The 25,229-nt window shown below is 35.8% G+C and overlaps 2 protein-coding genes across 3 annotated transcripts in view; one reads left to right on the forward strand and one right to left on the reverse strand.

Moving 5' to 3' along the window:
* Positions 1–18,905, reverse strand: part of LOC109852722 (calcium uniporter protein, mitochondrial) — a 53,153-nt gene extending 34,248 nt beyond the window's left edge. Inside the window, exons 1-2 of one of the 2 annotated variants that reach the window (XM_020424154.1) lie at positions 18,637–18,905; positions 1,388–1,583 (exon numbers count right to left, since the gene is read on the reverse strand). In XM_020424154.1, the coding sequence (XP_020279743.1) occupies positions 1,388–1,583; positions 18,637–18,741 (301 nt within the window). In that variant the 5' untranslated portion in view covers positions 18,742–18,905. Of the gene's footprint in view, positions 1–1,387; positions 1,584–18,127; positions 18,287–18,636 lie in introns of those variants that run through there. The other variant, XM_020424155.1, reaches the window with a different exon arrangement.
* A 398-nt stretch (positions 18,906–19,303) lies between these two features.
* Positions 19,304–22,032, forward strand: LOC109852725 (ammonium transporter 1 member 3-like). The gene is made up of 2 exons (XM_020424160.1): positions 19,304–20,157; positions 20,411–22,032. The coding sequence occupies exons 1-2, from the start codon at positions 19,432–19,434 to the stop codon at positions 21,746–21,748; spliced, it is 2,064 nt and encodes a 687-aa protein (XP_020279749.1). The 5' UTR covers positions 19,304–19,431; the 3' UTR covers positions 21,749–22,032.
* The last annotated feature ends 3,197 nt before the right edge of the window (positions 22,033–25,229 follow it).

Consider the following 25,229-nt stretch of genomic DNA (forward strand, 5'->3'; position numbering starts at 1 on the left):
AACTTTGTAATTACTCCTTCACTTCTACTTAAACTTCTATCTTTAATCTGAGAATAAACAAAGTAAACTAGAAGTAAGATAAAATGTCAAAGTTATGAAAACTGGCTACGAATAGACGTTTCGTAATGTGCATCTTGGACTGACTGATATATCGGAAGATATCCAGACGACGCGACGTTATTTTCGGCATTATATATTCTCGGACCGTGTTGATTTTATCGATTCTTCTGTCGTGACTTTCATCATCAAGCCAACTTTTGAGGAACAGGTTACAGTCAAGAATGTTTAAGGTGAATTCACAGTGACAAATAGTACATATTGTCGCGGAATATTGCACGTAAAACTAGTATAATGATGGTTTAATAATTAATATTAATGGTTCTTTAATTAATATTAAAATATATAAAAGTTTTTAAACATCTGACACATTAATAAAAATATCAAAGTCAAATATTATGTCGCAGTTTATTAGAGCTAGCGCAAACCGTGATTTATTTTACAACACCACAGTCGTAAATGTGCGTCGCACTCGTAAATGAGAACCGTAAAAACTTTCGGTGAATCCAACATCAAGCGTTACCCAATTTTGCAGGCCAAGCAATATATATTGCGAGCTTTGTACAGTATAGTAAAAAGCGCGACCTCTTGGATAGTTGGTAATTTGAAGTTAGAGGAAGAAACATTACGGCGGAACACTTTCGCAAAACGTGTCCAGAAAAGAATTTGTTTTCTATTAGAGTTTTTCTTTAGTCGCGGAGCTGGAAAAACTTGCGAGTATTTCGTGATTCTGCTACATCGTCACGTAATCGCACCGCGTGATACGCCCTGTATAAGTCCTTTAGCCTTTAAGTTCGATAGCGCGAGATGTGAAGATTTAACGTTTCAGGTATAATACGATAAGAACCATTTGCATATTTTGCACGGCACAAGCTATACAATTAATGCACCAGTGCCACGAAACTGTCTCTATGTACCGAGAGAACATTAATATTTGTATATACATATTTACATATTCCTGCAAAGTAGTATTGCATGCTGTAGTGCAGGAGATTATCAAGTTATTTAACATTCAAACTTATAAAATTTTTCAGTAACGAGAACAAGACGCCATTAGATTGAAACATAAATTGTTTCACGTGTACAAATTATTTGTATTGTACACAATTTAAAAAAATACATTTTGGTTCATTACAATTTTACGTTTTTCAAGTTCGTGTTTGTCTTCCATTTTTTTGCTGGCGAGAACTTAATAGATAAATAGATAAGAACAAGTTTTTTTTTGTTTGCTTTAATCAGTCTTCCACCCTCTCTAAAAAACAACGATTTTATCTACGCTTGTTTGCTCGATTTTAATGGACTGAGGTACATATAAGGTACATATACTCACCGGATGATTCGCCGCTGTCGATCTGCATGTTTTCTGCCGTCGACGTGGTTCTCGCAGTTCTCTTTGCTTGTTTTTCCGTGGCTTTAGGCTCTTTCAGTTGCTTCATCAGAAGGGGATGTAACTTCGGCGAATAAAATCCGGTTGACAGGGAGAGGCTCCTCTGAGAGATGTGCCACCATCGTCTGCACCACGTTTCCTGAAACGTGCACCAGCAATTTCCGTTCTTACTTACGGGTTATACTTTTCTCTTTACGGACATATTGAACAAGTATGTGTGTGTGTGACGCGGAAATTTGAAAACGTATTGTCGAAATACTCGGGATCGTTAAATATAGCTAGAAGTGAACATGGTTTTTCAATTATTCCGTTTAGCGAAGCCTGTAATTATCGAAGCCCACGGGCCGGTTCAAGGCCCTTCAACGCCTCGTATCTATAGTTTATCGATTATCCAATATACCGTAGTAATAATTTATATACAAACCTTCTTCGTTAACAGACCGACGATTCACTTTAAGCCGATTAAAATGTTCGATAACGTTCATTTACTTTCAAAAATTGGTATAATTGTCTCAAAATGAAATAAAGATGTTTGCGCTCAAGGTTATATTTAAACTAACAAATTTTGTATATTCAAACATTAGATAATATGTTTAGTTTTGATATTAGAGCGATATATTGTATTGTAGCAAAATTAATGAACATTAAATATGTATTAATAATAATAAATATGTAATTAATAGTATTAAATATATCACAAACAAAGCTGCTGCACAATGAGTAATTTCCATTGTATAGAACGCGCGCTGCAATTCCATATAACAATTTTGTTTATATCCATGTCGTATCTTTTGTAAATATTTTGTCAAAAAATTATTACATCTGGTCTGGATGTCTTTGTGATTATGTATATCTTGCGCATATAAAGAGATATTCGAAAACATCAGTAAAGAAATCTCTATTTTTCGAAAACATGTACAATATTCACCCTGAGGGTGAACGCGCAATATATCGACGTTGAAAAATCCCGCGTGCTACACAGGTAACGAAGTTTGACGTGAAAGTACAATCACGCGCGGATTGCCACGCGACAACATAAATAGCAAAATGTAATTTGTGTAATGTAAATATTTACATATTACCGCATAAATTGAATTTTACATTCGATCAATTGTGATTCACGATAATGCGCCGCTTATGTTTTGCAATGTTTGTCAAAATCCGCGTATGAAACAAGATTCTCAAGAGAACGTACATATCCGTATTCTGCATTTCGATGCATCCGTTCTCCAAGGAGAATCGGTATTTTTAGATAAACGCAGGTGTGAGAAGAATCGATTTCTCAGAAGGGAAATAAATAATACATGAGAATATTCAATTCAGGGGGCTGCAAATCAAAGCGCGTTCTTCCTTTAGATTTTATCGCGAAACTTTATAGATAGTTTTTTTTTACAAAGTGTAATCATTAATTTCGCGAAAATCGTGACGATGTTTTTCACGAAAATACTGAACTGTTATCTTAAATGCTGTTAAGTAATTGATTATACATCGTAGTTATTCATGTCTCTAGACAAAAACATAATATTTTTTTCAATTGTTGCACCTTCTATATATATTACCAATTTCTCGATGCAAGATTTCTTGCAGGAAGGCTAAGCTCTTAAAATTAGATTGCCATCCAATCTGCCAGAAATTGAGCAGAAACATCATCTCGGAAGCTAATAATATTTTTTTTGCACGTGCTATTTGCCCGTCACTTGCTTCTGACACTTTGTATTGTGTACCTACTTTCTTCAATGATAAAGTGCCGTACAACAAGAAGCCAATATATATAAATAAAACTATATATATACATATAAACTGCACAGTATAAAGCAATGCTTCGTACACGTGTTATATCACAGGTTTTGTCTTTATTTCGTACGAAATGATGAACGACCTATACTTACGTGCGGAAATAAAAAAACGTGTTCACGCGAATAAATTTTCTAGCAGTCAAAAAGAAAAATGGATAAAAAAGTTCAAAAAACTACATCGATATCCTTTTATGCCTAAAAGCGTTCAACACATAACATTTTTGTGTATCCGTTTCGCGCGCGTTGTTTGCTCCAATGTCCTACTTTCTTTATTCTCTATGTCTTCTCCGCGTTACTTCCGTTGCGTTTATTCCCGACACTCCCCGTGAACTCTTGCCATCGATTCCACTGCGGCGTTCGCACGTTGCAGAAATTATGTTTGTATCGCGCGGCATCAAACTGTGACCGGACAACTTTGAAGTTTCCAAGGATTGCAATTTCTGTGCCAGCGCAGCACGTTTGGCAGCACGTAGGATATTTATTATTATCTGTATTTATCATTGTGCAGCGTTTCGACCGCATAGAGTCATTACCCATGCATAATCATTGATTTTGAATAACATTAATTTTTTAAAGTGCCGGGATGTCTATAGAGCGAGAATTGTAAATTCAATCGATATGTATGTACACACTCGGGTGTTACGTTAATGCAAATCATACCATCATTGATTGTTCAACAACTCTGGAGTATTTTTATTATCTCAAGAAAACATATTTAACGGTGCGATTGTAGAATTATTATTTTATAAAAAGAATAGAATTGTAATTGAAGAGCAAATAAAAAAGCTTGACGCAATCTAGAAATAAAAGATTTTATCAATATTTATTTTCAAAAGCGTCTTATCGTGTTTCTGGATTTATCAAGACACTCGATTCAATTTTATTTACCAAAAGGAAAATATAAGCTTTATAAATTTTTTTCACATATTCCGCTCTCCGATTCCCATCGATTGTTAAAAATGTCTACAACAAGGCGTATCCGATTTCCAGAGGTCTGAATTGAAAATATTCAATGCGAATAACTCTGATAAAATATGGCGAAGAAACACGATCGCTTTCGTGACGCAGACGAACCCCATGCACATTCGTAAGTATAGTACTTCTAATTATAATCTAAGGTTTATGAGCTTTCTCAGCGTGTGCGCATTCTACTTATATATAAATAATTGTACGATTTGGTCACCAGCCAAAATGTCAAGCAATTTTCAAGACATGCTAAGATTGTACTGATAATTCATACGGTCACAAAGAGTCCTTTGCAGTGAAAAATATATTAACTATAATAATACACAACTATAATATTACACAAATATCACACATTATCTTAAATAGCGAACAACACACAAAATTAAATAAAAAGAGAGAGAGATTATTTATATAAACAAATTTCCATCGATATTATATTATATATATTAATATAATTACACACGGATTGATTTCAATATTTTTCTGTATCAGATTTCTGGAAAGGATGTAATGTTATTTCCAAACTCTCTGAACTCTCTATACTTCAACAACTCAATGCTCGACTAGCCGGAGTGGCAACTTCTTAATTGGCAAGCACCAAACGATGAATTTCACACATGCAGTTACCGAGCGCGAATTTCCTAGCAGTATGTCCAATTCCGTATTAAATATGAGCTCGGGAATGTTGGAGGATATTAAATAACACTACGGAACGTACATATTCACTGTTGTAATCTTTCTTGTCTCATGCATTATTAATATGATCCAGTCAGTTTTCGTATTATCCGCTCGTAGAAATATTGATTGAATTTACGCGAAACTTTTATATATTTTATACGATTGATGTATTTTATATATTTATTTGCAATATTTAATTCACACACATCCGCTATTACTTAATTTCACTCTCAATTTTATTATCCATCGACTCTCGTAGGTTACGTTCAAGTTGTAATTGTGTTACAGTTTCAAAACCGGGTCATCGGTTTTCATCACGTCACGTTGAGAAAAACGTGCAACATATATATTTTTTTGTATACTGACAGCTTTTGGCAAAAGAAGCGACAGGTAATTTGCCACTATTATATCATATTACAGAATATGATGTAGGTCTATCGAGATATATTTTTTTTTTTCACGTGTGTGTGACTGACGTGAAATTGTGAGGCTATAGAAGAAGAAATGGAGTAATATAATGGCTAGGTGGAAAATTCATGACAGTGGATTTTTGCACGCACAACGAGAATCATAAAAACAAAATGATGGAAAAAGACATTTCTCTCTTTCTCTTCGAAGTACGTGTTTACGACGTAATTTTTTACATCATTAATTTTGATTCATTAATTTTTACGCAATTTAAACAGTACAATCAAACATCATTTGTCGATAATTTAATGTCGAAATATGCTTTGTCTGTGTGCGAGAGAAGCTATATAAGCGTTTCATTATTTCGCGCCCTTTCAACGTAGGTCCTTTCGATCAACATTGTCCCAACTACCATTACACGGGCTGAAAACATTTTCCGCGTCCTGTCCAGTGGACATCACCAAATAGGATCGATGGAGTGATACGGTAATGGTAAAGCCAAATGCGCGTTTGTGTTCAAAATACACGCTAGCGTTCTCTCCTGTATTAATCCGTCCACCTCTCGCGGCCTTTTCCACCCTCGATATACATATGTACGCGAGACGTGCCACAAGCGGTCTGTATATCGCGCGGATTAAATTTCACTCTTCGATTTGCTCCACAAAGCGAATCAGTACTGAGTAGCAAAAACGCGCGTTGATTTTATTTAGGTTCGCTTTGACCGTGCGTTTCGTCGAATTTCAGATTTCGCAAAAAAAATCGGATACCATGACATATCCGACTATGTCGTCGTAACATTTAGACATTTATTTTTCCACACGCCTCTATATATGTATATGCTCTCGCTCGATTTATCTCGAATAGTCCGAATGTTAGTGCTCTTGCAAATTCGAAAAACGATTTTCTGATGAAGCGAGGCGTGAAGAGAATTTAGTGACAAGTTAGTTCCCGCCGCATGCGGCTTCCGAGTACTGAAGAAATATCGACAAAGCCATTACTGGGCTAAAACTGGTGCCCTTAAGTCACTTTGTAGCTGTTAACGTTTATCAGCTGACATTACATAAAATCGCTATGTATGCAACGTTGCAGCGATTTTATCTACATAGGTATAATAATTAAAAAAACTTAATAACAGCAACCTCTGTTGCTATATATATCGGTAAGGTTTATAATATATCTTAAGAAAAAACTCTCAAAGAGGTTTACAACGCATGCAATAACAACTAGATCTCTCTACCAATATATTGACTTAAATCTTTTCTTTTCGAAACAATATTTTAGATTTATCTAATTATACTTTCACTGCAATGTTATTTTTTCGTGACATTACTCCATTTATCTTGTATGAAAAATTTCGTATAAAATGTACGCGTGTGTGTTAGTAGAAAGTATACTGTGTACACGTTATAAGCCCCGTACGAGACATACTTAAACCACGGTTAACCGAGAGAATAATCTGGCGAAAATAATTTATGAGAGTAAATATGGCGCGAAAGATAACGTAACAAAGCGTCCGTAATCGAAAGAGGATTCTGTTCTCATCAAAGCAAATCATAATCCGCGATACACGTGAGACAAACATAGTAAAATATGCAATAGTATGCACTCGGAGAGAAAGAGATGCGTTCTCTTCACAGTGACGGGTTGCGACTTTGTATCAAAATGTATATTGTATCTACGTTCCGTCCTTTTTTATGAATAAATATTTTTCCCGCAATATTGCGTTGACGGTTACGCCACACCGCACAATTAAATATCCTCCATGATCGACAAAGAAAAAACACTAAAAGAAAACAAACGTGAAAAAATACGTCATGAAAATTCCGCGCGCGCACGGAAGTTTGTTCGCACGATATATATGTAAAATCTCTATATTCCCCAGGTTTACGTACCAAATACAAAATAAGGTTACTCGCAAATCAATCAGTTAGTTTATTTTCTTTTAATATAAGAATTGTCACGTGAAAACATTGACTGCTGTACGGATGTGCTTTTGGTTAAGAGATGAGAGCTAACTTAATATAGATGTTTGGTGTAATAATTTCAGTGTGAGAACAATATCGTAAAACTTTTAATACTTTTAATATAAGTATAAAACAGATATGTGTATAGATAAAGTTGATCCGTTCAATGGAATACATGATACTTGTTTGTCTGCAAGTTCATACAGAAAACTCCCCGGGGAAATTAGAATTTCCATTAATAGAACGAGCTGTGCCCGGTAATTCTTCGAGATTTGCAATTGAATGATTACTACACTTTCGGTTTTACAATTTCCTTTGACTGTCACATCGCTTGGAGACATTTTGTAAGCTTTCCTTTGTTAAGAGAACTGTGTCACGGAACCGAAAAATAATTCTGTTGACGTTGGTAAATATCATCTGATATACCGGACGAGTTACGGAGTCGAGGGTTGACAGAATTGCGACGCATTTCCAGTATTTGTCACTAATTGTATTCGCGACTAGTTGCAAATTGGGTCATCGCAAGACATAACCGATGCGCGGCTAAAGTTTCGACGAATATAACAGCTTTCAACACATTGCAGAATTATCAGCGTTTCATTCCATTATACCTCTCGTTTGTCCCTCATTTATTATTAGGCGCAAGCGGATCAAAGCTGTTTATTATCCTCTCAACGGCAAAAATGGCATCGAGATGCCCGGTAGACATTTCACGTAGTTATTTGCTGACGCAAATGCGCATACCACAAGAGATCTTTGAGATAACGTTTGTTTCTTTTCCATGTTTATCTCAAAATACGTTTTCTACTTAAGACGTAATTCAAAACCCCGTAATATTTATTTGTCCTTTTAACTTCCAATTTATTATTGCGCAAAAATATCAACAAAATAAATTTTTATATGTTGACATTTCTTGGTTTTATATATATCTGATTTCCAAAAAAAAGTAGAACAAGAACCGGCAACTCTCACGTGTGGGAGAAAAATATAACTTTTGCTCAAGCTCGGAAAAAGTATTTCTGAGAAACCAACTTTTCCAAGATACTCTGAGAAATGATAAAGTCGATCACTGAATTTGTTCTCAGAACTATCTGCACGTGCATGTATTTGCAAAAAAACTTTGTGATGTTCACGTCACGTTTGTAAACTCTGGAACGCGTCATGAGATTTAATAACAATAAGCTGTTTGACAGTTTGAATTTGTTTTACGTATGACAAAACGTTTCTCAATATCTACTCTCGTTTAACATTCTTAACAATTGTAAATGCTCGCTAATCGCTTAATACTTGAAAAAATCCGAGACACTCGACTGCACGAAGCACCCGTGCTATTTCAGTAGAATTAAAAATTTCAATTACGCAGCGGGGAATGAATCTCGCGTCCTGTTTCAATCTCGGAAATTACTGCGGTCGTTTTGTTCGCATCCTGTAACGTGCCACGGAATTTACAGTGAGACGTAGTTTCTGTGTCGCAAACGAGATTCATTTGCATGAACCAGTCAGTGCAGCAACATCGCGCGCACGAATAAAAGAAGTCGCGACGAAATGATTGACGAGCAATTCCCAATGATGATACGAAAAGATCATTGCCATTGCTCATTATTTTTTATGATGTGCGGAAAGAAAGTATCGGGTGTGCTTACGCGCACAAAGGCAGCAAAAATCATCCCTGTAGTAAAGCTAGTCGGGACGGAGGGTGAGTGCAGTGGAGCAGATCGATGTTCATGGCGCCCGCTTGCCGCAGCCTCCGCATAGAAGGAGAGAAAGACAGAGAGAGAGAAAGAGAAAGAGTATATTCCTTGAATAACCCCGTAACAACCATGTCAACTCGTAAACGGCCAGTGCCACAAGGTTTCGCATAATTATCGCGCTTCGGTACGCTTTTCGTTCGAGATGGAGAATACGTATCCCTAACATTTTCTGTTAATTATTCAACAAAGGCTAACGACTTGCACTGTGAGCAGTTTTGTTTTGCACTTAACGCAGATATAACCGTGTGCTCAAGAGCGCATTTAGCAGACTTTTGTTTTGAAAGAAACTGTTCAATAAGTTTCGTTAATTGCTCGGCAACAAAAAAAATGTCTTAGAGTGAGTTTCACGCCAAACGAGAAAAACTCTCGACACAAAATGAATAGACATTTCCACTACCTCCAAGTTTTGAAGTGTATTTTTGTTTAAAGTACAATTCACAGACACACATACTGTAAGAAATTTACAGAGGTTGCTTTACATAATTAACAAATGCTAGAACAGTTGTACTAAAAATTCGAACACTACCAAATAATCTGTTCTACAATAACAAAATATTGATAATAATGCATTTTCAAACTATGAAGCAATTACATTTAGGTAGCGCGCGAGATTAATTAGAAAACTAATGATCCCGTAATATACAACATGACTTTGTGAAAACATTCTAGAGCAACTTTAATTATCATTTAATTGAGTTGAGCGAGAAACAATCTAGTTATAACTGAGAAAGTAGAGAGAAATTGTAACGAGACTGATGAAGTATTTAATTAAATTTATGACATTGCGAACACTTTTTTTATTTGGCTGTTTTGAGATCGAATATCAGATCAGCGCTAGGATCTTTTCGGAATTTTACTCTTAATGCGACTGAAAGAGTATTTCTCGCACCCGCGACGTAAAATTTAATGTTTATTGACATAATGGAGTAAAAGTCTTAATCCCTTTTACCAGCAACGGTACTTAGTTAATTTCGCGTTTCTCTTTGGTTCTCAACTTGACGTATTCTAAAAAACTAACATTGCAAAAAATAACATTGTGTTTTTCTAAACAATAAAATACGTGGAAAACATATAGATAAATAATAAACAATATATATTTTTGTTTGTAGTAAAATATTCAAAAAAGTCAAGATGTTTTTTAAAGATCAATACATGTATCGAATCTAACGTGATTCATTTCATTCTACACTTATCACGGATATTTTATTTTCGTTAACAAATAGTACTTATCGAAAAAAATGACAATATCCTTGTTTGTCAAAATATCACGAGAGATAAGTGAGATTTACTGGTTTTAACAAGACATTGTTTGCTGAAGTGTTCATGTCGGAGCACAAAGCTGAATATCGCAATTAGAGGATTAGCAACCCGTGCGTGCGAGACAATGACGAGCGACAAATGTGAAACGTTTCGCATGAACGTTCCTCTTCAGCAGAATCTTAAGCTCGAATAATAATTATTCAACATCTAGGGTACACTTCCCTACCATGTAACTTTAATTGCTTAAGTTGTGTTCGCATCTCTCTTGTCTACGCGCAAATACTCTACACATGTTCTGGGAAAAAACTTGAATTTTTTTTTAACTCAATTTCTCAACTGCAATATTGTTTATTTTTTGAGTAATATTTTTGCAACATTATTTTTGTCTAAAAATCTCAGCTCGTCTTAGTTTTTGCTCTACAAGAGATAACGGAACTTGAAATATTGACAAGCACACAGACCTACTTGGCAGTGTCTGAATAAAAGCTGCCAAGGGGAATGCGTACTTTCGTATACGCGCAAGGATTGCAGTGCAATAAAATATCGCGAGACACGGCTTTTTTTTAAAAATCGCCCGGCGCCGATATAAAAAATACCACGAAAGTAAAAGTGCCAGGGAGAATACGGTTCTTTGATATAGTTCGTCAAAAATATATTACGTTCACATTCAATGTGAGCTAGTCAGGTAGCAGAGTATTTATCACGCGCATTCGTATATCTATATATATTATATCCGTGCGAAAGAGAGAAGCACGAATAAAATACAGCCCGAACATCGCGTTCGTGTGAAAAGAAGAAAATGTGTCGAGAAAAATGCGAGACCATGTGGAACAACTTATATAAATCATGAACGTATAAACTGTATGGAGCAACAAAGTGCCGGCTATTCTGCGTAAAACTTTAACAGAAACGAGAAAATGACACGGGAGTATATCGGTGGGAAAATAGACTTTTCACTACAATGGAAACGATTGGAATTTATCTTTTGTTAAATGGAGATTAATGTTTTCGTCGATCCGTTGCATACAAATAGCAGCCTTTTCTTGTTACAAGAAAAGGATAAAAAATATTATTTCAAGAGAAGTTGCAACATTTTTGTACTTAAATACCATTCAAGTAATTAATGCTTATGTGTGTAAACAATGCACACCACACTCTATTTATTATATTATTATATTACTTACATTTTGTATTAAAACTAAACAAGACAGAGAGCAACACGCGCTATCGATTTTATCAATACATATTTCACATACGTAGCACCAAAAGTACACATTTGACAACAGCTCAAGTATCGCGAAGAAAATCGCGAAAAGAATCAATCGTTGTTGTCGCGAAAATAAAAATGGTAATAATTAAATCAAATTGTTTGAACAAACTTCGATGTGAAATATTACTATTACACTATTCGAGAGTTAATTTTACTTGGTTTTTTTGTAAGAAAAGATAGACGTATTATTGAAGTGTACAAAATATTAGTTACTTTAGTTTCACAGACATTGATCGTTTCTATATCAAAATAGTCGTACATGGGAACACTCAAGCACTTTACGAAGATTTGATGACTTCTTCAACTTTATGTAGACTCTTTTATAGCATTCTATCTTCATAAAGACTGAGTTATTACTACCACGAGTGAGAGACGTAATTTCTCTAAGGTGAGATATCTTTTGCTTATATCGCGTAACAGAAACAAAACAGGCAGACCGAGAATTTCTGATGAAAAGAATAGTTATATATACGTACCAATCTATGCAAAAGTTCGAGGATTTCTAATTAAAAGCATTACTTTCTTGAGAAAACTTCCCATCTCTATTTCTCAATCTAACTTTTAAATATGCAACAGACTTCAAGTGGATATTCCCACTGGAACTGATAGTGTTATGAAAACTGTGGGCTCCGAAACTTACAACGCGTTATACCAAGTTTTCGCCGAATCATTTAGTAGCTTAATGGAACTTGGCAAAATATCTCTCGCTGCTTTATAAAACAAAAACTTTGCATTCAAACAATTTTAGTTGTAGCTATATAAAAATATTGACTCGTATTTATTTCTCACTTTCTGAGAAAAAAACAATTAATCTTTGCTTACACAAAGCTATAGAAAAAGTTTTGGTTATTGATAGAATACATTTAATCTAAAAAAATGGAACAATATTTTTTCAGTAACTTTTGCGCATTCGGTTTGACGTTATTCAAATATATAAATAATTCTCCGCGTTTGGAACGTTTCCAAAAACAAATTTTAGATCGCTATACGTTTCCATGAAAATCTAACTCGTGGTCATCAACCTGCACAAAAGTTAACGACAAACATAGACACATATTTGCGCGTATTACGTGTGCCGTGTTTGAGTTTTACAATAAAATTACATTGATTCTCCTCTCTGAACACACACACACACACACACACACACACACACACACACACACACACACACACACACAGAAAGAAAACTCAGCAATGCTATTTGTCTACTATCCATTGTAGTGCTATCATCATTGTGAATCTTGAATAAAGTATCAAGACATATTAAGAGACATAATTACGTACTGCGCACAGAAGCGGAAATCCTTCTACATATTTGATTTGCAAATTACTTCACAAATAGAAAGCTAAAATAATAATTTAACATATCATTCCACCAATACTTTATAAACACGGTTATTACGATGCTAAACCCGTGTACACACACACACACACACATTTTACGTTCATTAATCAAGTGAGTCTTATATAAAATTAAAGTAGCCATTTGGAATTTCAATAGGTAGTTACAAAAATTATTATATTGTAGACAATTAATGCATTTAGATTCGTCACGTAATATTCTCGCGAATTACAATCAACAATTGTTTCATCTCTCTTTGAGAATCAAAAGTAAATAAATAAAACAAACATCGTTACGTTAAACGATCATTGTTGCACGACTCGTAAGTCTCTAGAATTTACACAGAATTTATATTATCGCGTGCGTGCTCCAAAAGCCCGTAAGTTTACATTTGCGAGCGCAAATCGATTAGCACAGAAAATCAAGTTATTTCAACAAATAGAGCGAACGACAAGTGCCGCGATCGACCCGCATCTACATACGCGAGCTCAATGTCAACGACATTGTGTATGACGCAGCGTCTCATCTTTAAGCATACTGTGACATATTGGATGAGTCAATAAGTTCATGCAAAATCAGCTGTTGTGTCAAGCGCGGCGCGTCAGCAAAGAACGGACTACAAATGTAGAATCGATTTAAAGTTGTCTTTGTTCTCTCTTTTCACGAAATGTCGGGTCGAATATTGCGCAATATTGTACGTGAAGTAGTGCCACGATTGATCTGGTTTGCCAGCAATTTTGCTGAGGCAATCCACTTCGAAAACTTTTTTTCCAAATCGAAAAATAGATTGACACGGCATTCGTGGTAATCAGGTCGCGCATTTTTCCGCGGTGTATCAATTAACGGAACTTGTTTTTCTCTCTCATTCTGATTTTCTCTCTCTTTCTTTTTCGTTGCGCTTATTTCTCTCTACTCGGTTACCTTCCCCGGAGATGGAATTGCACTCTCTGCGGGAAACGATACACTTAAGATGCGCGATCACTCTAAAATGTCAAGTATCGCATAACTGAGACTTATGAGAGATCCGTGACGTTTCTCAATGGAATACCAACTAGATGAGATCAAAACGAGCTCCGCGTCTCTCGTAATGACGTAACGCGCGTAACAACAGATGAGTCACTGATATATCATTCCGTATTCACATTTCTTCTAGCGGACTTGTATTTCATGTATGACTGAAAGTACTACAAAGTACAACGGTGCAAAAAAAGTTGAGAATGATTCTTTTGAACTCGCAATGCGGATACACTACAACGCGCGGCGCTTCAATATTGTTAAGAAAGAACAAGCATAAGAGAGGAGAGCTACACAAAACTTTTTACAAGTCTCCGCGCGTTTGGCGTCATTAGTTAAATAATTTTTCATCATGAAAGTTTAAGAAAAGAAGAAGATTTATATTGCGCCTGTCGCGCGCACAGATTTCGCTCTGAGTCATAAATCCACTTCACGTTCTCTGAATTCTTAAATCCGCAATGGTAAACTACAGTCGTACGTATATCAATTAATGTCGCTTGTGCAAGACCGTATTTTTCGATCTGAACGTTCTGCTTTGAAATTCCTCGAGTTCAGCAATGACTTTCGCGCGTTGTATTTCTAGTACGATGACTTTCGAGAACATCAAATAAAAACGTCGCGTACATCCGTATGCGAAGACTCCACTCGCGGCTAAAAGTTAATGGGGACGAAAACTTCAAAGCTATTCTAAGACCAGATACTGTCTGTGCAAGGTCGCTCGTCGACAACGAAACCAATTTTAATCCTGTCTGTGTCGCGAGAGAAAGAAAAAGAGAGAAAAAGACAGAGACAGACACACGTGGTTTAGGAATATATTTTTTGTGTTACATGACCCGAAGGAACCCTGAATATTTATAAATGCCGCATGTGAGTTCCAGGAATATCGGCAGACTTGATGACAAAGTTATCTAACTGACATTTAACTATAAAGTGAGACGTCACATCGCACAAACGCGCGTTATCAACGCACACACAAGCTCGTGAAGCACTTTCGGTGCTTCACACGAACATCCGGGATCCTGAGATTCCCGGAGAATTATGGTACATCAGTCGCAGGATCTGGATCCTCGCCAGGATACTGACATAAATTCAAATCAGTGAACTACTACTCAGCAATATATTTAATGCCGCATATTTCAAAACTCTCTACATTTCTGCGTTTGGTATATTTTATCGTTCGCTTGATTTTGTGTATTTGTTTTACACAAGCTGTTATAATGCGAAATAAATGCAGAAAAAATATATTTTTACGTATGTGCATTTAACAGTTTTTCGTTTTTACATATCTCTCATACGCGTAAATTTCCATCTTTTTTTTAATTCACTTTACTTTTAATTTACTCTTTCAATTTATATGTTTCATATCTTCTTTCTCGGTTATTTCAAACTCCATGCAATATTTTCACGCGTAATTATTTTGTACTACTGTAATAAATTGTACGTCACTCTTTGGAATTGCTCAGGAAAGATTTTATCTCTTGTGTCAGAGACACAAATATTTTTTGTCAACGCTTAATGTTTTGTCCACGCCTCATTTGTATGTTATTGCGCAAAATAGAGATGGCCCAAAATACCGGCAGTGCGGGTGCATTATCATACTAACAGAATAGTCGTGTCGTATCCACAATGTCCTTCATTTAGTCTCGAGAAGAACAATGACTTGACCTATATCTCTCCTGTCCTTGTAAGGAACCCGTTTTAACTACTCACGAACTTTTTGCTGTACATCCGAATCCGTGCACATCCGCAAAGAAATGGAGAGGAACGTAACATATACCGCTATTAATCAAATGAAATACTCGCGCGACGTACGACGGTAAAACGACAATGTTGTTTAATTTATGCACACACGTAGTGTGCAGAGATAATATCCATTTTTCGCCCCGGAAAGTCTCGTCCTCCTTCCAACAATGACATAGGAAATGAACCTAAAACCGTTTAGCGCAAACTCGAATAGAAGCGACTCGAAATTCATCGAAAGCTGGCATTATTGAAATTGCAACGTCTATATCGAGGTAGATGGTATTGTTCCATTCAGGCGTTCTATTAGTTAGACGGTCTTACATCGAAGCGTATAGTTTGCCGAATGTCAGAAATTGAATTTTCGCTGTAATAACGTGCGACTGGTTCACAAAACGAGCGTGTTTGCGGACCGTCAAAAATTTACTGGACAGTTTGACGAGAAAATAGAATTGTTCGTGATCACGCTAGATACATAATAATTTACCGTGAACTTGAATACGATCCGATATTATTTTGAACAAAGATCCAGTCTTTTTAGATTAAACTTTCACTTTACTTCACTTATACTAGCATATGTGTCATTCAATTACTAGAAGCAACGGAGCGTCGTGTTCTTCTTTGCTAGCTCGTTGGAATTTTGCGGGAAAATATTTTATTTTAAGCCCGGGAAAAATGTTAAAAATCGATTGAGCATGTTATAAATATATATGAGGTCAAAGCGAAGGTCTTAAAACTTTAAAAGTGTATTGACTTTAAATTTCATTTAATTATATGTGATATAGAAATTATATAATATTTTTGTGTTTTTAATTATCTGTCAACTTGTACACTTCTGTGTTTGTTGTAATTTTTATCTTAATTTATTTTCAAAGTGACAAGACCACGATGCTTTGTTGCGCGCGTGCAGTAATTATTTTTCTCAAGAACAACACGGAAATAGTGTTATCGGTGTACCATGTGCTATATTTAATGCATCACAGCAATATAAGCTCGTATGTTTGCTAGGAGAGAGATGCTGGGGATATGGCGTACATTCGTCACTTGTGTTGAGAGTGGAGACATATGTTGTTAGATTGAACCACTAATTCTGAAACAAACACATGTCTCATACACGTTTATGATGTGCCTCAGAGGTTGCAAATAACGTGTGCATTTACCGTGTGTGCTAGTGTTTACTATTAAAATAATATAATTTTATGTGTCATGCTATGTCTAGCGTTGACATAAATGTTCTTGAGAAAAACATAAAATTATCAGATAATATAAATAACAATTAAATTTTCATTAGAACAAAGATTTTCATATCTCTTGTACAAAGACTTGACTATACAATAATATCGAATGGTTTTGCATTCCGTGAGATATATCAGAAATTTATAGTGTTTTAATGAACACATACGTGTAAGGTTAATTGATGCTGAGAGACGCACGCGTATTGCAGATACAATCTGCGCAGGGAGGACGCGCGTAGGACACGCATTAGATGCACGCGGTTTGGTTTTTATCTCGTAACCGCACACGATAGCCGAAAGAACGATAACTTTTAGCGTGGAAACGGATGGTTATATTAGCGTTTAATATTATAGTGGTTTAATATATTTGAGACTTTACGCGCAAATCACCCAAGTGTTATATATCTTCTGCAGATTTTGCAATGACAAAATATCAATATTTATTCACTCATATTTCGTCATGTTGCAAATACGTTAAATGATGTATTTGTTTGTTTGTGTTTATCATTATTATATTTTCTGTATACGTTTAAATTCCTGTGTACGTTTATTTTTCTTGGAGAAAAAACTTTAAAAAAAATAAATTATGTATATTTCCTCATTTTTCCATTAATTAGGAAAAAGGAATTAGCTCAACACAAGTCTCTCTTACATGAAAAGATAGATAAGTACTCTTCTTTAGCAATTTTCAGAGAAACATCAGACTTTTCCAAGGAAAGATAACTGTTTTTTTTTAATATGTAAACATTACGTCAAGATTAAAAATAGTTTGTCTATTTTCTCTGTAAAAATACGAACGTTACTAACGTATCGCGTTACTTGAAAAATACATGCCTCGTTTACGTAGTATTATTACCGTATCGTGTTTCTGCAAAAAAAAACCGAATTATTCAGAGCAATTGCATTTTCAATTATACTTTTTATATAATCACTGTTCATGTTAAAGAAGATTAAAAGAGAATTATTTCTCTTCAAAAAAAATAAAAGATATATTTCATATAAATTTTTAAGATTAACTTGATCTTTTAATAATGTTTAACTAAGCTGTTGAAAAATTATAAATATATTATTAAATTTATTATATCGAGCGATTTTGTCAAGCATAAATATAATCACCAATTATTACGAAAAATTACGTACTTTGATAATAATCGTATAACTTGACTTACAAAAAGAAAGAGAAGTATATATATATAAGTTCTGAAAAACCTGCAAGAAGGATTTTCTTTATACGGAAAAGCAGTCTGAATTCTACTCACGTATATTGCTTGAATTGTGATCTTTCATCTCTCTACCAGATGTATTTGCATTACAAGAGTTCCCGTGCAACGGTCGTACTCGGAACGAAAGTGCAGTGCCGCTAAAGGCGTTGCGTGTCCTTAGGAAGGCACGCATACGTGTCAAAGAGTTCGTGAGTAGTGGTAGCGCACGAAGAAGGAAAATAGATTCGCATCGAAAACTACTACTACTAGCGTTGATACGCTCGCTCGTGTCAAAGTGGGAGAAAAGCGTGAATGCGTTGTATATATTGTCAGAGCTATCGCGCTTACGCGAGTAGTACGCGGGGTAACGCTTGAAGACGAACGCGCGCAATTTATCAATCCGACCTAATCCCACACGTGTCGAGTGTTAAAACCACCCGATATCGCGCTTTAAAGTAACTAACGCCTCTTCTTCCAATACTCGTCGAACGTGAACTCCATGCATGGAGAAACACTAAGCGCAAAGTGCCGCAGGTGCGGCCCATACTGTATGTCAACATACTCACCTCTCTGTACCTTCTGGTTGCGGTCAAGCTGGAGGAGGCGGTTAACATGCGACTCATCTCGCACCACCTCACGACGAGTATTGCTCGACACGATACCGCTGCCATTTCGTCGCTGTCACCGAAAAACGGAGCACCGTGTATACAAATACGTTTAACGTGACGCGATCACTCGCGCAATTTCGGCTCTTCTCTCACAGAGACAACGAACCACCACCTACGTCTATCCAGCACCGTCACGAAGACCAACGACCGGCTTCGAGCGACTGCTACCCGCGAACGCGACGGGCGGCATAGCGCGCGCCGGCTCGTCCCCGCGCGCCCAAGACCGCGACCTTGCAGCGGCTGCTTTCCACGTGACATGCGCGCCGCGTTGCGCTCTCTACGCGCATTGGTCTGTTGGTGTTAATCGCGGCACTTTCGGAACACTTCAAAGCAAGGAGAATATCTCTTTTTATGAGAATTTCTGCAGATCTTGTTATCGCAGCCATGCTCAAACTTTTATATACTTTTTCAAGTGTTCGTGTAACACTTTCTCTCGTTTTTCATGCAACAAGAAATAAACATGATGTATACATAAAAAAAAAATGTTCTATATGTGAAATCTGCTCGACTCAATAAAACATCGAATAATCGAACCACATTCTTTACGTCGTTCAAGTCTCTTCTCTTGTTTTTTTCCAACCTTAGAAATCACTTTTACAAAATGCGTGGAATTTTGAATTACGCGATCACGACGAACGATATGATAACGTGACACACCGAAGAGAGAAAGATTCATCTTCTTTCAAAGAAAAGATGTCATCCGTGTCATCTAGAGACTATTTTTACGCCGAGAACTATTATGATTACGCAATTCAACCTCGTCTGTTCAACAATTATACCGCAATTACAGCGACACAATTTCACTGGCACTCACAGACTCGTCTCGTCTTGACGATCCTGCTACGCGTCGGCTTCGTCCTCGTGCAGATCGGCAGCGTGCCGGCCAACAACGTCAACTTAATCCTTCTTCAAAATGTTGTTGACCTCAGTTGCGTCACCGTCATGTACTTTCTCACGGGTTATCTCATCGCCTATAACGGCGATATCGCCGGTCTGATCGGCGAAGGCTATTGGATTGGCGATCCAACGGTTGATAAGAGCGAAGCAATCATCGGCTGGCAAGCGGTGGTGATCGCGTCGGCGATTTGCACCACCGCTGTGGCGGGCAGGATGCACACGGCCGGATACCTGCTGATGGGTGCTGTCTTATCAGGTCTCGTGCAACCGTTGCTAATCCACTGGGCCTGGACCGAAAACGGATGGATGGCGGAAAACGAGTTGAGTGGGAAGATGGTAACTTTCAAGGATCACGCTGGCGCGGGGGTGGTTCACGTTGTCGGAGGACTTTCTGGCCTGATTGGATGCGTTGTTCTCGGCAGGAGGATATTCAAATTAAGAGATCTGGATGACGCGAGCATCACCTCGAGCTCCGCTGGAACCGTTTTCGGCGGTCTGCTATTGATCTTCGTAGGGCTTCAAGTAAAAATAACTTTCACACAATAGAAATAGTTTTTTATTTATATATGATATAGAATAATAAATAATTTAATGTAAATTTAAGTTGGAAAGGAAGAAAATCAAAATTGTTTTCGATATATACCGCACAAGAATGGAAAATATAAATAAAAATATGTATATTAGCGATGTAAAAGAAATTAGACTTTAAAATATTGTTAACGCTATTTTTCTCAATTTCATATTAATAAGAATATAGTATTGTGTCTTTTTATAGGGTTTGTGCATGAATACAACATATACGTACGATCGTGCGAAATTCCGAATGATCGCACGCAGTCCTTCACACGCGTACGTGAACAATTTGCTGGCCGCGTCCTCGTGTACATTATTAATCGTGGGTCTGCACTTCATATTCAGTCGAGAGACCTTCAATCATTGGACAGTAATGAGATGCGTTCAGGGGACGATCGCCGGTGTAGTCACAGTGTCAGCCGCAGCGAACGAGTATTCACCGCAAATAGCTATTGCCTTGGGTTGCCTGGGAGGTATCGTTTTTTATCTGGTCTCCAGACAGATTTTTCACAACTCCCTGGAAGATTACTGCAACGTGATAGCTATACACCTTGTTTGCGCGATTGTTGGTAGTGTCGTAGCGCCGTTTTGCACCCTCAACACCGACGAGGACATTGAAACGATATTGCTGAACTTCTCGTGGCAATTAATTTGCCTGATCGCATTGTTGGCCTTAGTTAGTGCAGCAATGTCGCTGATCTTCGGCATGCTAAAATGCTGCGGCATACTTCGCAACAGATCGGAATGCCTGAATCACGAACGAGCTAACGCGGCCGTTCAGAGAGGCCCGCCGAGATCGTTTTTGCAGAGACTTTTCTTTCCTGACAGCGGTTGTCTCTACCTGCAACCGAGCTCGACTTCCGCAACAAGAAACGATCCGAGCATTGGTTCTAGATTTCGACAGTATCAGACGGAGATAGATAAACTCGAAGAAGGAAGATCTACCGCCGTGACTAAACCGAATCCCAGTGTCAAAATCGAAGAAACTGTCACGAGGGTTCAACCTACAGAAACAAGAGTGAAAAAAGCGAGACAAGTGTATACTTTACCCGGCGGTTTTCCAGCGTCGATAGAAAACAAAGGTGGTACCGGTGAATCGATCAACAACAATCTTTTGGAAATCGAAAGAAAACAAGTTCTTGGAAGAGAAATAAAGTGTATCTTGGATCCTATCGAGGAACTAGACGAAGAGATGTCACAAGAACTCGGGGAAAGTGAAGTTCAATGTGATATCGAACGTTACAATGCTGGAGACAATATCTTGAAAACGGAATCTTTTAAGTTTACAGGCTTAAGCGATTTGAATGAATCGAGTTATCAGCTTCGAAGAACGGTGAAATTAATGAACTTGCATCACGAATTTATCAAGGACGAATTGAAAGTTGTGCTAGAACCGAAACGTATAGATTCTTCGTCTAGCGATTCGTGCGACGAGGACATCGTTTTTGCAAGGCCACCTAATTTGAACGAATCTATAAAGGATATTGTAACGTACAATCATTCCATTATGGAAACTAATCTCGAGTTATCACAATGTTGACTCAATGTTGACTTTTCACTGCGTGAAAATATATATGTTTATAACATAAAAACAAAACAGCAACATAGTCGGATCAAGTTTTTGAAACTGGAAGAACTAAGAACAATGTGTAGCTTCGAACACAATAATTTCAAATATTTTCACTGTGATACGCTATTGCGCTATATTATATTATAGCGTTTCAAAACTTTTCTATTTCTAGTCCCAAAAATACACACGCAACAGTACAATAGATGTACCTGAAAACAATAAAAAAACTTATATGTATCATAAAATAACTATAAATAAAACGTGACTGTTTTAAAAATAAAACAACAATATAATTCGATGTGATATGTGTGTACTAGACAAAAAATGTTTTACATTGCGTTATTTCCGTAAATTGTCACAATTTGCTTAAGATTTTTAGTATTTCTTTTATTAGAACTTACAGACTATTCTCTCATACAGTTATTACAGTATTTTACAATAGGATAATTTAAATAATCAAAGTTCCTATTAAAGTGTCGTACACACATTCTACGCGCGGTTTTGTTTTTATTCGCACAACAATGGCATCTTTTGCTGCGTGACAGTCTATCTTGAAACAAAATTATTTACAAGAATGCTCACCACTTCTGTGCGTTTATATGCGGACAAATGCGAACCCGCGAAATTTGTGATAACAGTTTACACAATACTCCATTACTATTAACAAAGATTAATAATAATTGTTTCATCAACTGATCTATATAATCTTTTGTACTGTAAAGAATTGTGAAAGTAGGAAAAGTCAAATGTCATTTATCCTGTGACTTTTACATATTTGTCTTTCGTGTATATATATTATAATATATCGGTGATTCTCTGTGAACGCGTAAATTTCAACTCTCATTTTTGATAAAAAATAATTATTATTAAACTAACGGATAGCGATGAATTAGTTTTTTCATGCCATTTTAAGTCACCATTCGTAATATGAATACGTAACTATGCAATATAAAAAACTTATCTGTTTTTTTTTGTTTTTTATATTTTATATTTTATTAATATACCATGGGGATTACAGTCCACGGAGATCACGTTTTTTGAGAATTGCCCATATATATTATAATATATATCATACATGTATATATAGTATATATATATATATGTATATTTTTTATTATATGTATATATACTATATCTTATAGAAAGCGTGCATAGAATATAGAATTCAGCAATGAAGTAATGTCAGCTGTTAATCCATTTTGCATTTTCATATGATATTGTGATAAATTTCGCGGTGTTTATTACCTACTTTTGGTAGTCGTCAGGTTATTGTCAGGTAGTAGCAAGCTGGACAGACGCTGCTCTACCGCCATACCGAAAATTAAGAATTATTGACTGTGAAAATTTAATGCCGCAATATGCTACGTTACACATTAATCATAATCATATATACAACTTAATAAAATGGCACGATTCAATGAAACAGATCAATTGTTCAATATTATCATTAGCAATTACCATTAGAATACTGTCGCACCTGCACCGTACCTAGACTTTTGAACAAACAATGTTTTTCTTGTTTCATTTCACGCTTTATTTAACACACTGATAGTATAGCAAAGTTTTTCGTAAGAATAAAATTTTGTAAAAGTCATCAGTCTTTCAATCGGCACAAATGAAACAGTATTAACAATATAAACTTTGTACATGATCTTTTCTAAACATTATATGGCATTATAATTTTATAATTTTAACGGCAGTATACAATAAAAATGAAAACAAATCCTATACAAACGTAACAAAAACTTCTCTTTCAATATAGATATAACACGATCAAATAACTTTAATGTGTAAAAAAGTTGCATAATATAAGTAAAATAATAGATGTAATGATCTTGAAACTGTTAACAGAAACGTTTCTCTGCGTCCTGACGTTCGATTGCTCGTCGTTGAAAAACTCTTTTCTAAAACGGATCATATATAACACGCTTTTCTGTGTAAAAAGTATGGCAAGCAGGTTATTACACGCAGATAATCACGAGATCCTCGGATCTCATGAAAGTCGTTACAATGTACAGTTAGTTTGGTCACATAGACAATTACAGTATTATTAAACACGTTTGTACATACAGCTCACACGTTACTGGAGATAATATATATATGTATATCATATATATATATTCGGAATAAATGATAAATAAATAAAAAAGATATATGTATAATACAGTAATCAGATCTTCTTAATCGCTTTTCTGACCAGCAAACTCTCATTTCGGCTAGTTTAATGCATGTATTTTTTTTTCTGTGAGGTGTAGTAAAATAGATGTTACGTGTGAATATTTCCAAAAACGAGCAATTAGATATACACGTTTACTCTGTACATATCAAAGATGAAAAATATGCCCGAAAAATAATTTCGAAATGTCACTATGATCAATTTGTGTTGGACTTATCCGCTGAAAGATTAGTTCTAATCTATAGTTTTTACAACATTTATCAAATCCGTCATTTTTATCAATGTACAATACGCGACAAAATCCTAATTTCTCACATATACACGCATAATTTCATAGAACATGTCAGCGGATAATTTGTATATAGTATGTCAAATATAGACGTTCATCAATTTCTAATAGTTTTGAGTTTACAACTCTGATAATGTCAATTATTGCAAATAGGTGTGTGGTATGTTCATCAATTGTATCTGAGATTACATCTGAGATACGTCTGGTCTACCTATTTTGAGGTTTGCATTTATATGTTACATCTATATTAACATCAAACTATGAATGAATTACATCAATGTACAAACGGACGCGATCACACAGCTTTTGTTGGCGTTTTCGTCGCCAGTACCAAGAATAGTATTGTCAAAATATACATAGATTCCTCATCAACATCGTCATTATTATCAACCTTAAATGTTTTACATAACAAGACTCAATATACACTGTATCTCCGAGAACGTTGGTGGACTCTGGATAAAAGCTCGAAGCCCCGAAATTTTACGTGGACGATACGACAATTATTGTAAGACAAACAGTCGAAGAATAAATTTTCCAAAACAACACATACACAATGTAGACAAAATTTTGAAAAATTTTTTATCTTAATCTTTTACGATATTGTGTTCTATCAAAAAAAAGAAAGAAAAATTTTTGTTTACATATGTACGTTTTTTATATCATTACGTTTAATAATAATTTCAAAGTCTTTTTTTGGAACGATATAATTTACTTTTAAAGTAAATTTTAATTCTCTGAATGTGCGAAGCACGCACATTGCTCGAATTATCTTTGGCCCAACATATGTGTTGATAAAAAGGACAAAAAGTGCCTAATCACATATTACTGAACAATGGCACCAGTGAGCAAATTAAATGTTCCTAATGTCCTTGATTTCTACAACGCAATAACGATGATAATAATGACAGTAATAAAACACCGTATTAAAAAATTATTATAAGAATAGTAATATAAAAGTAAAGTTAAAAATTTACTGATATTTTTTG

The sequence above is a fragment of the Pseudomyrmex gracilis genome, unplaced genomic scaffold (assembly GCF_002006095.1).
Source record: "Pseudomyrmex gracilis isolate BER0280 unplaced genomic scaffold, ASM200609v1 scaffold_34, whole genome shotgun sequence".
NCBI lineage: Eukaryota > Metazoa > Arthropoda > Insecta > Hymenoptera > Formicidae > Pseudomyrmex > Pseudomyrmex gracilis.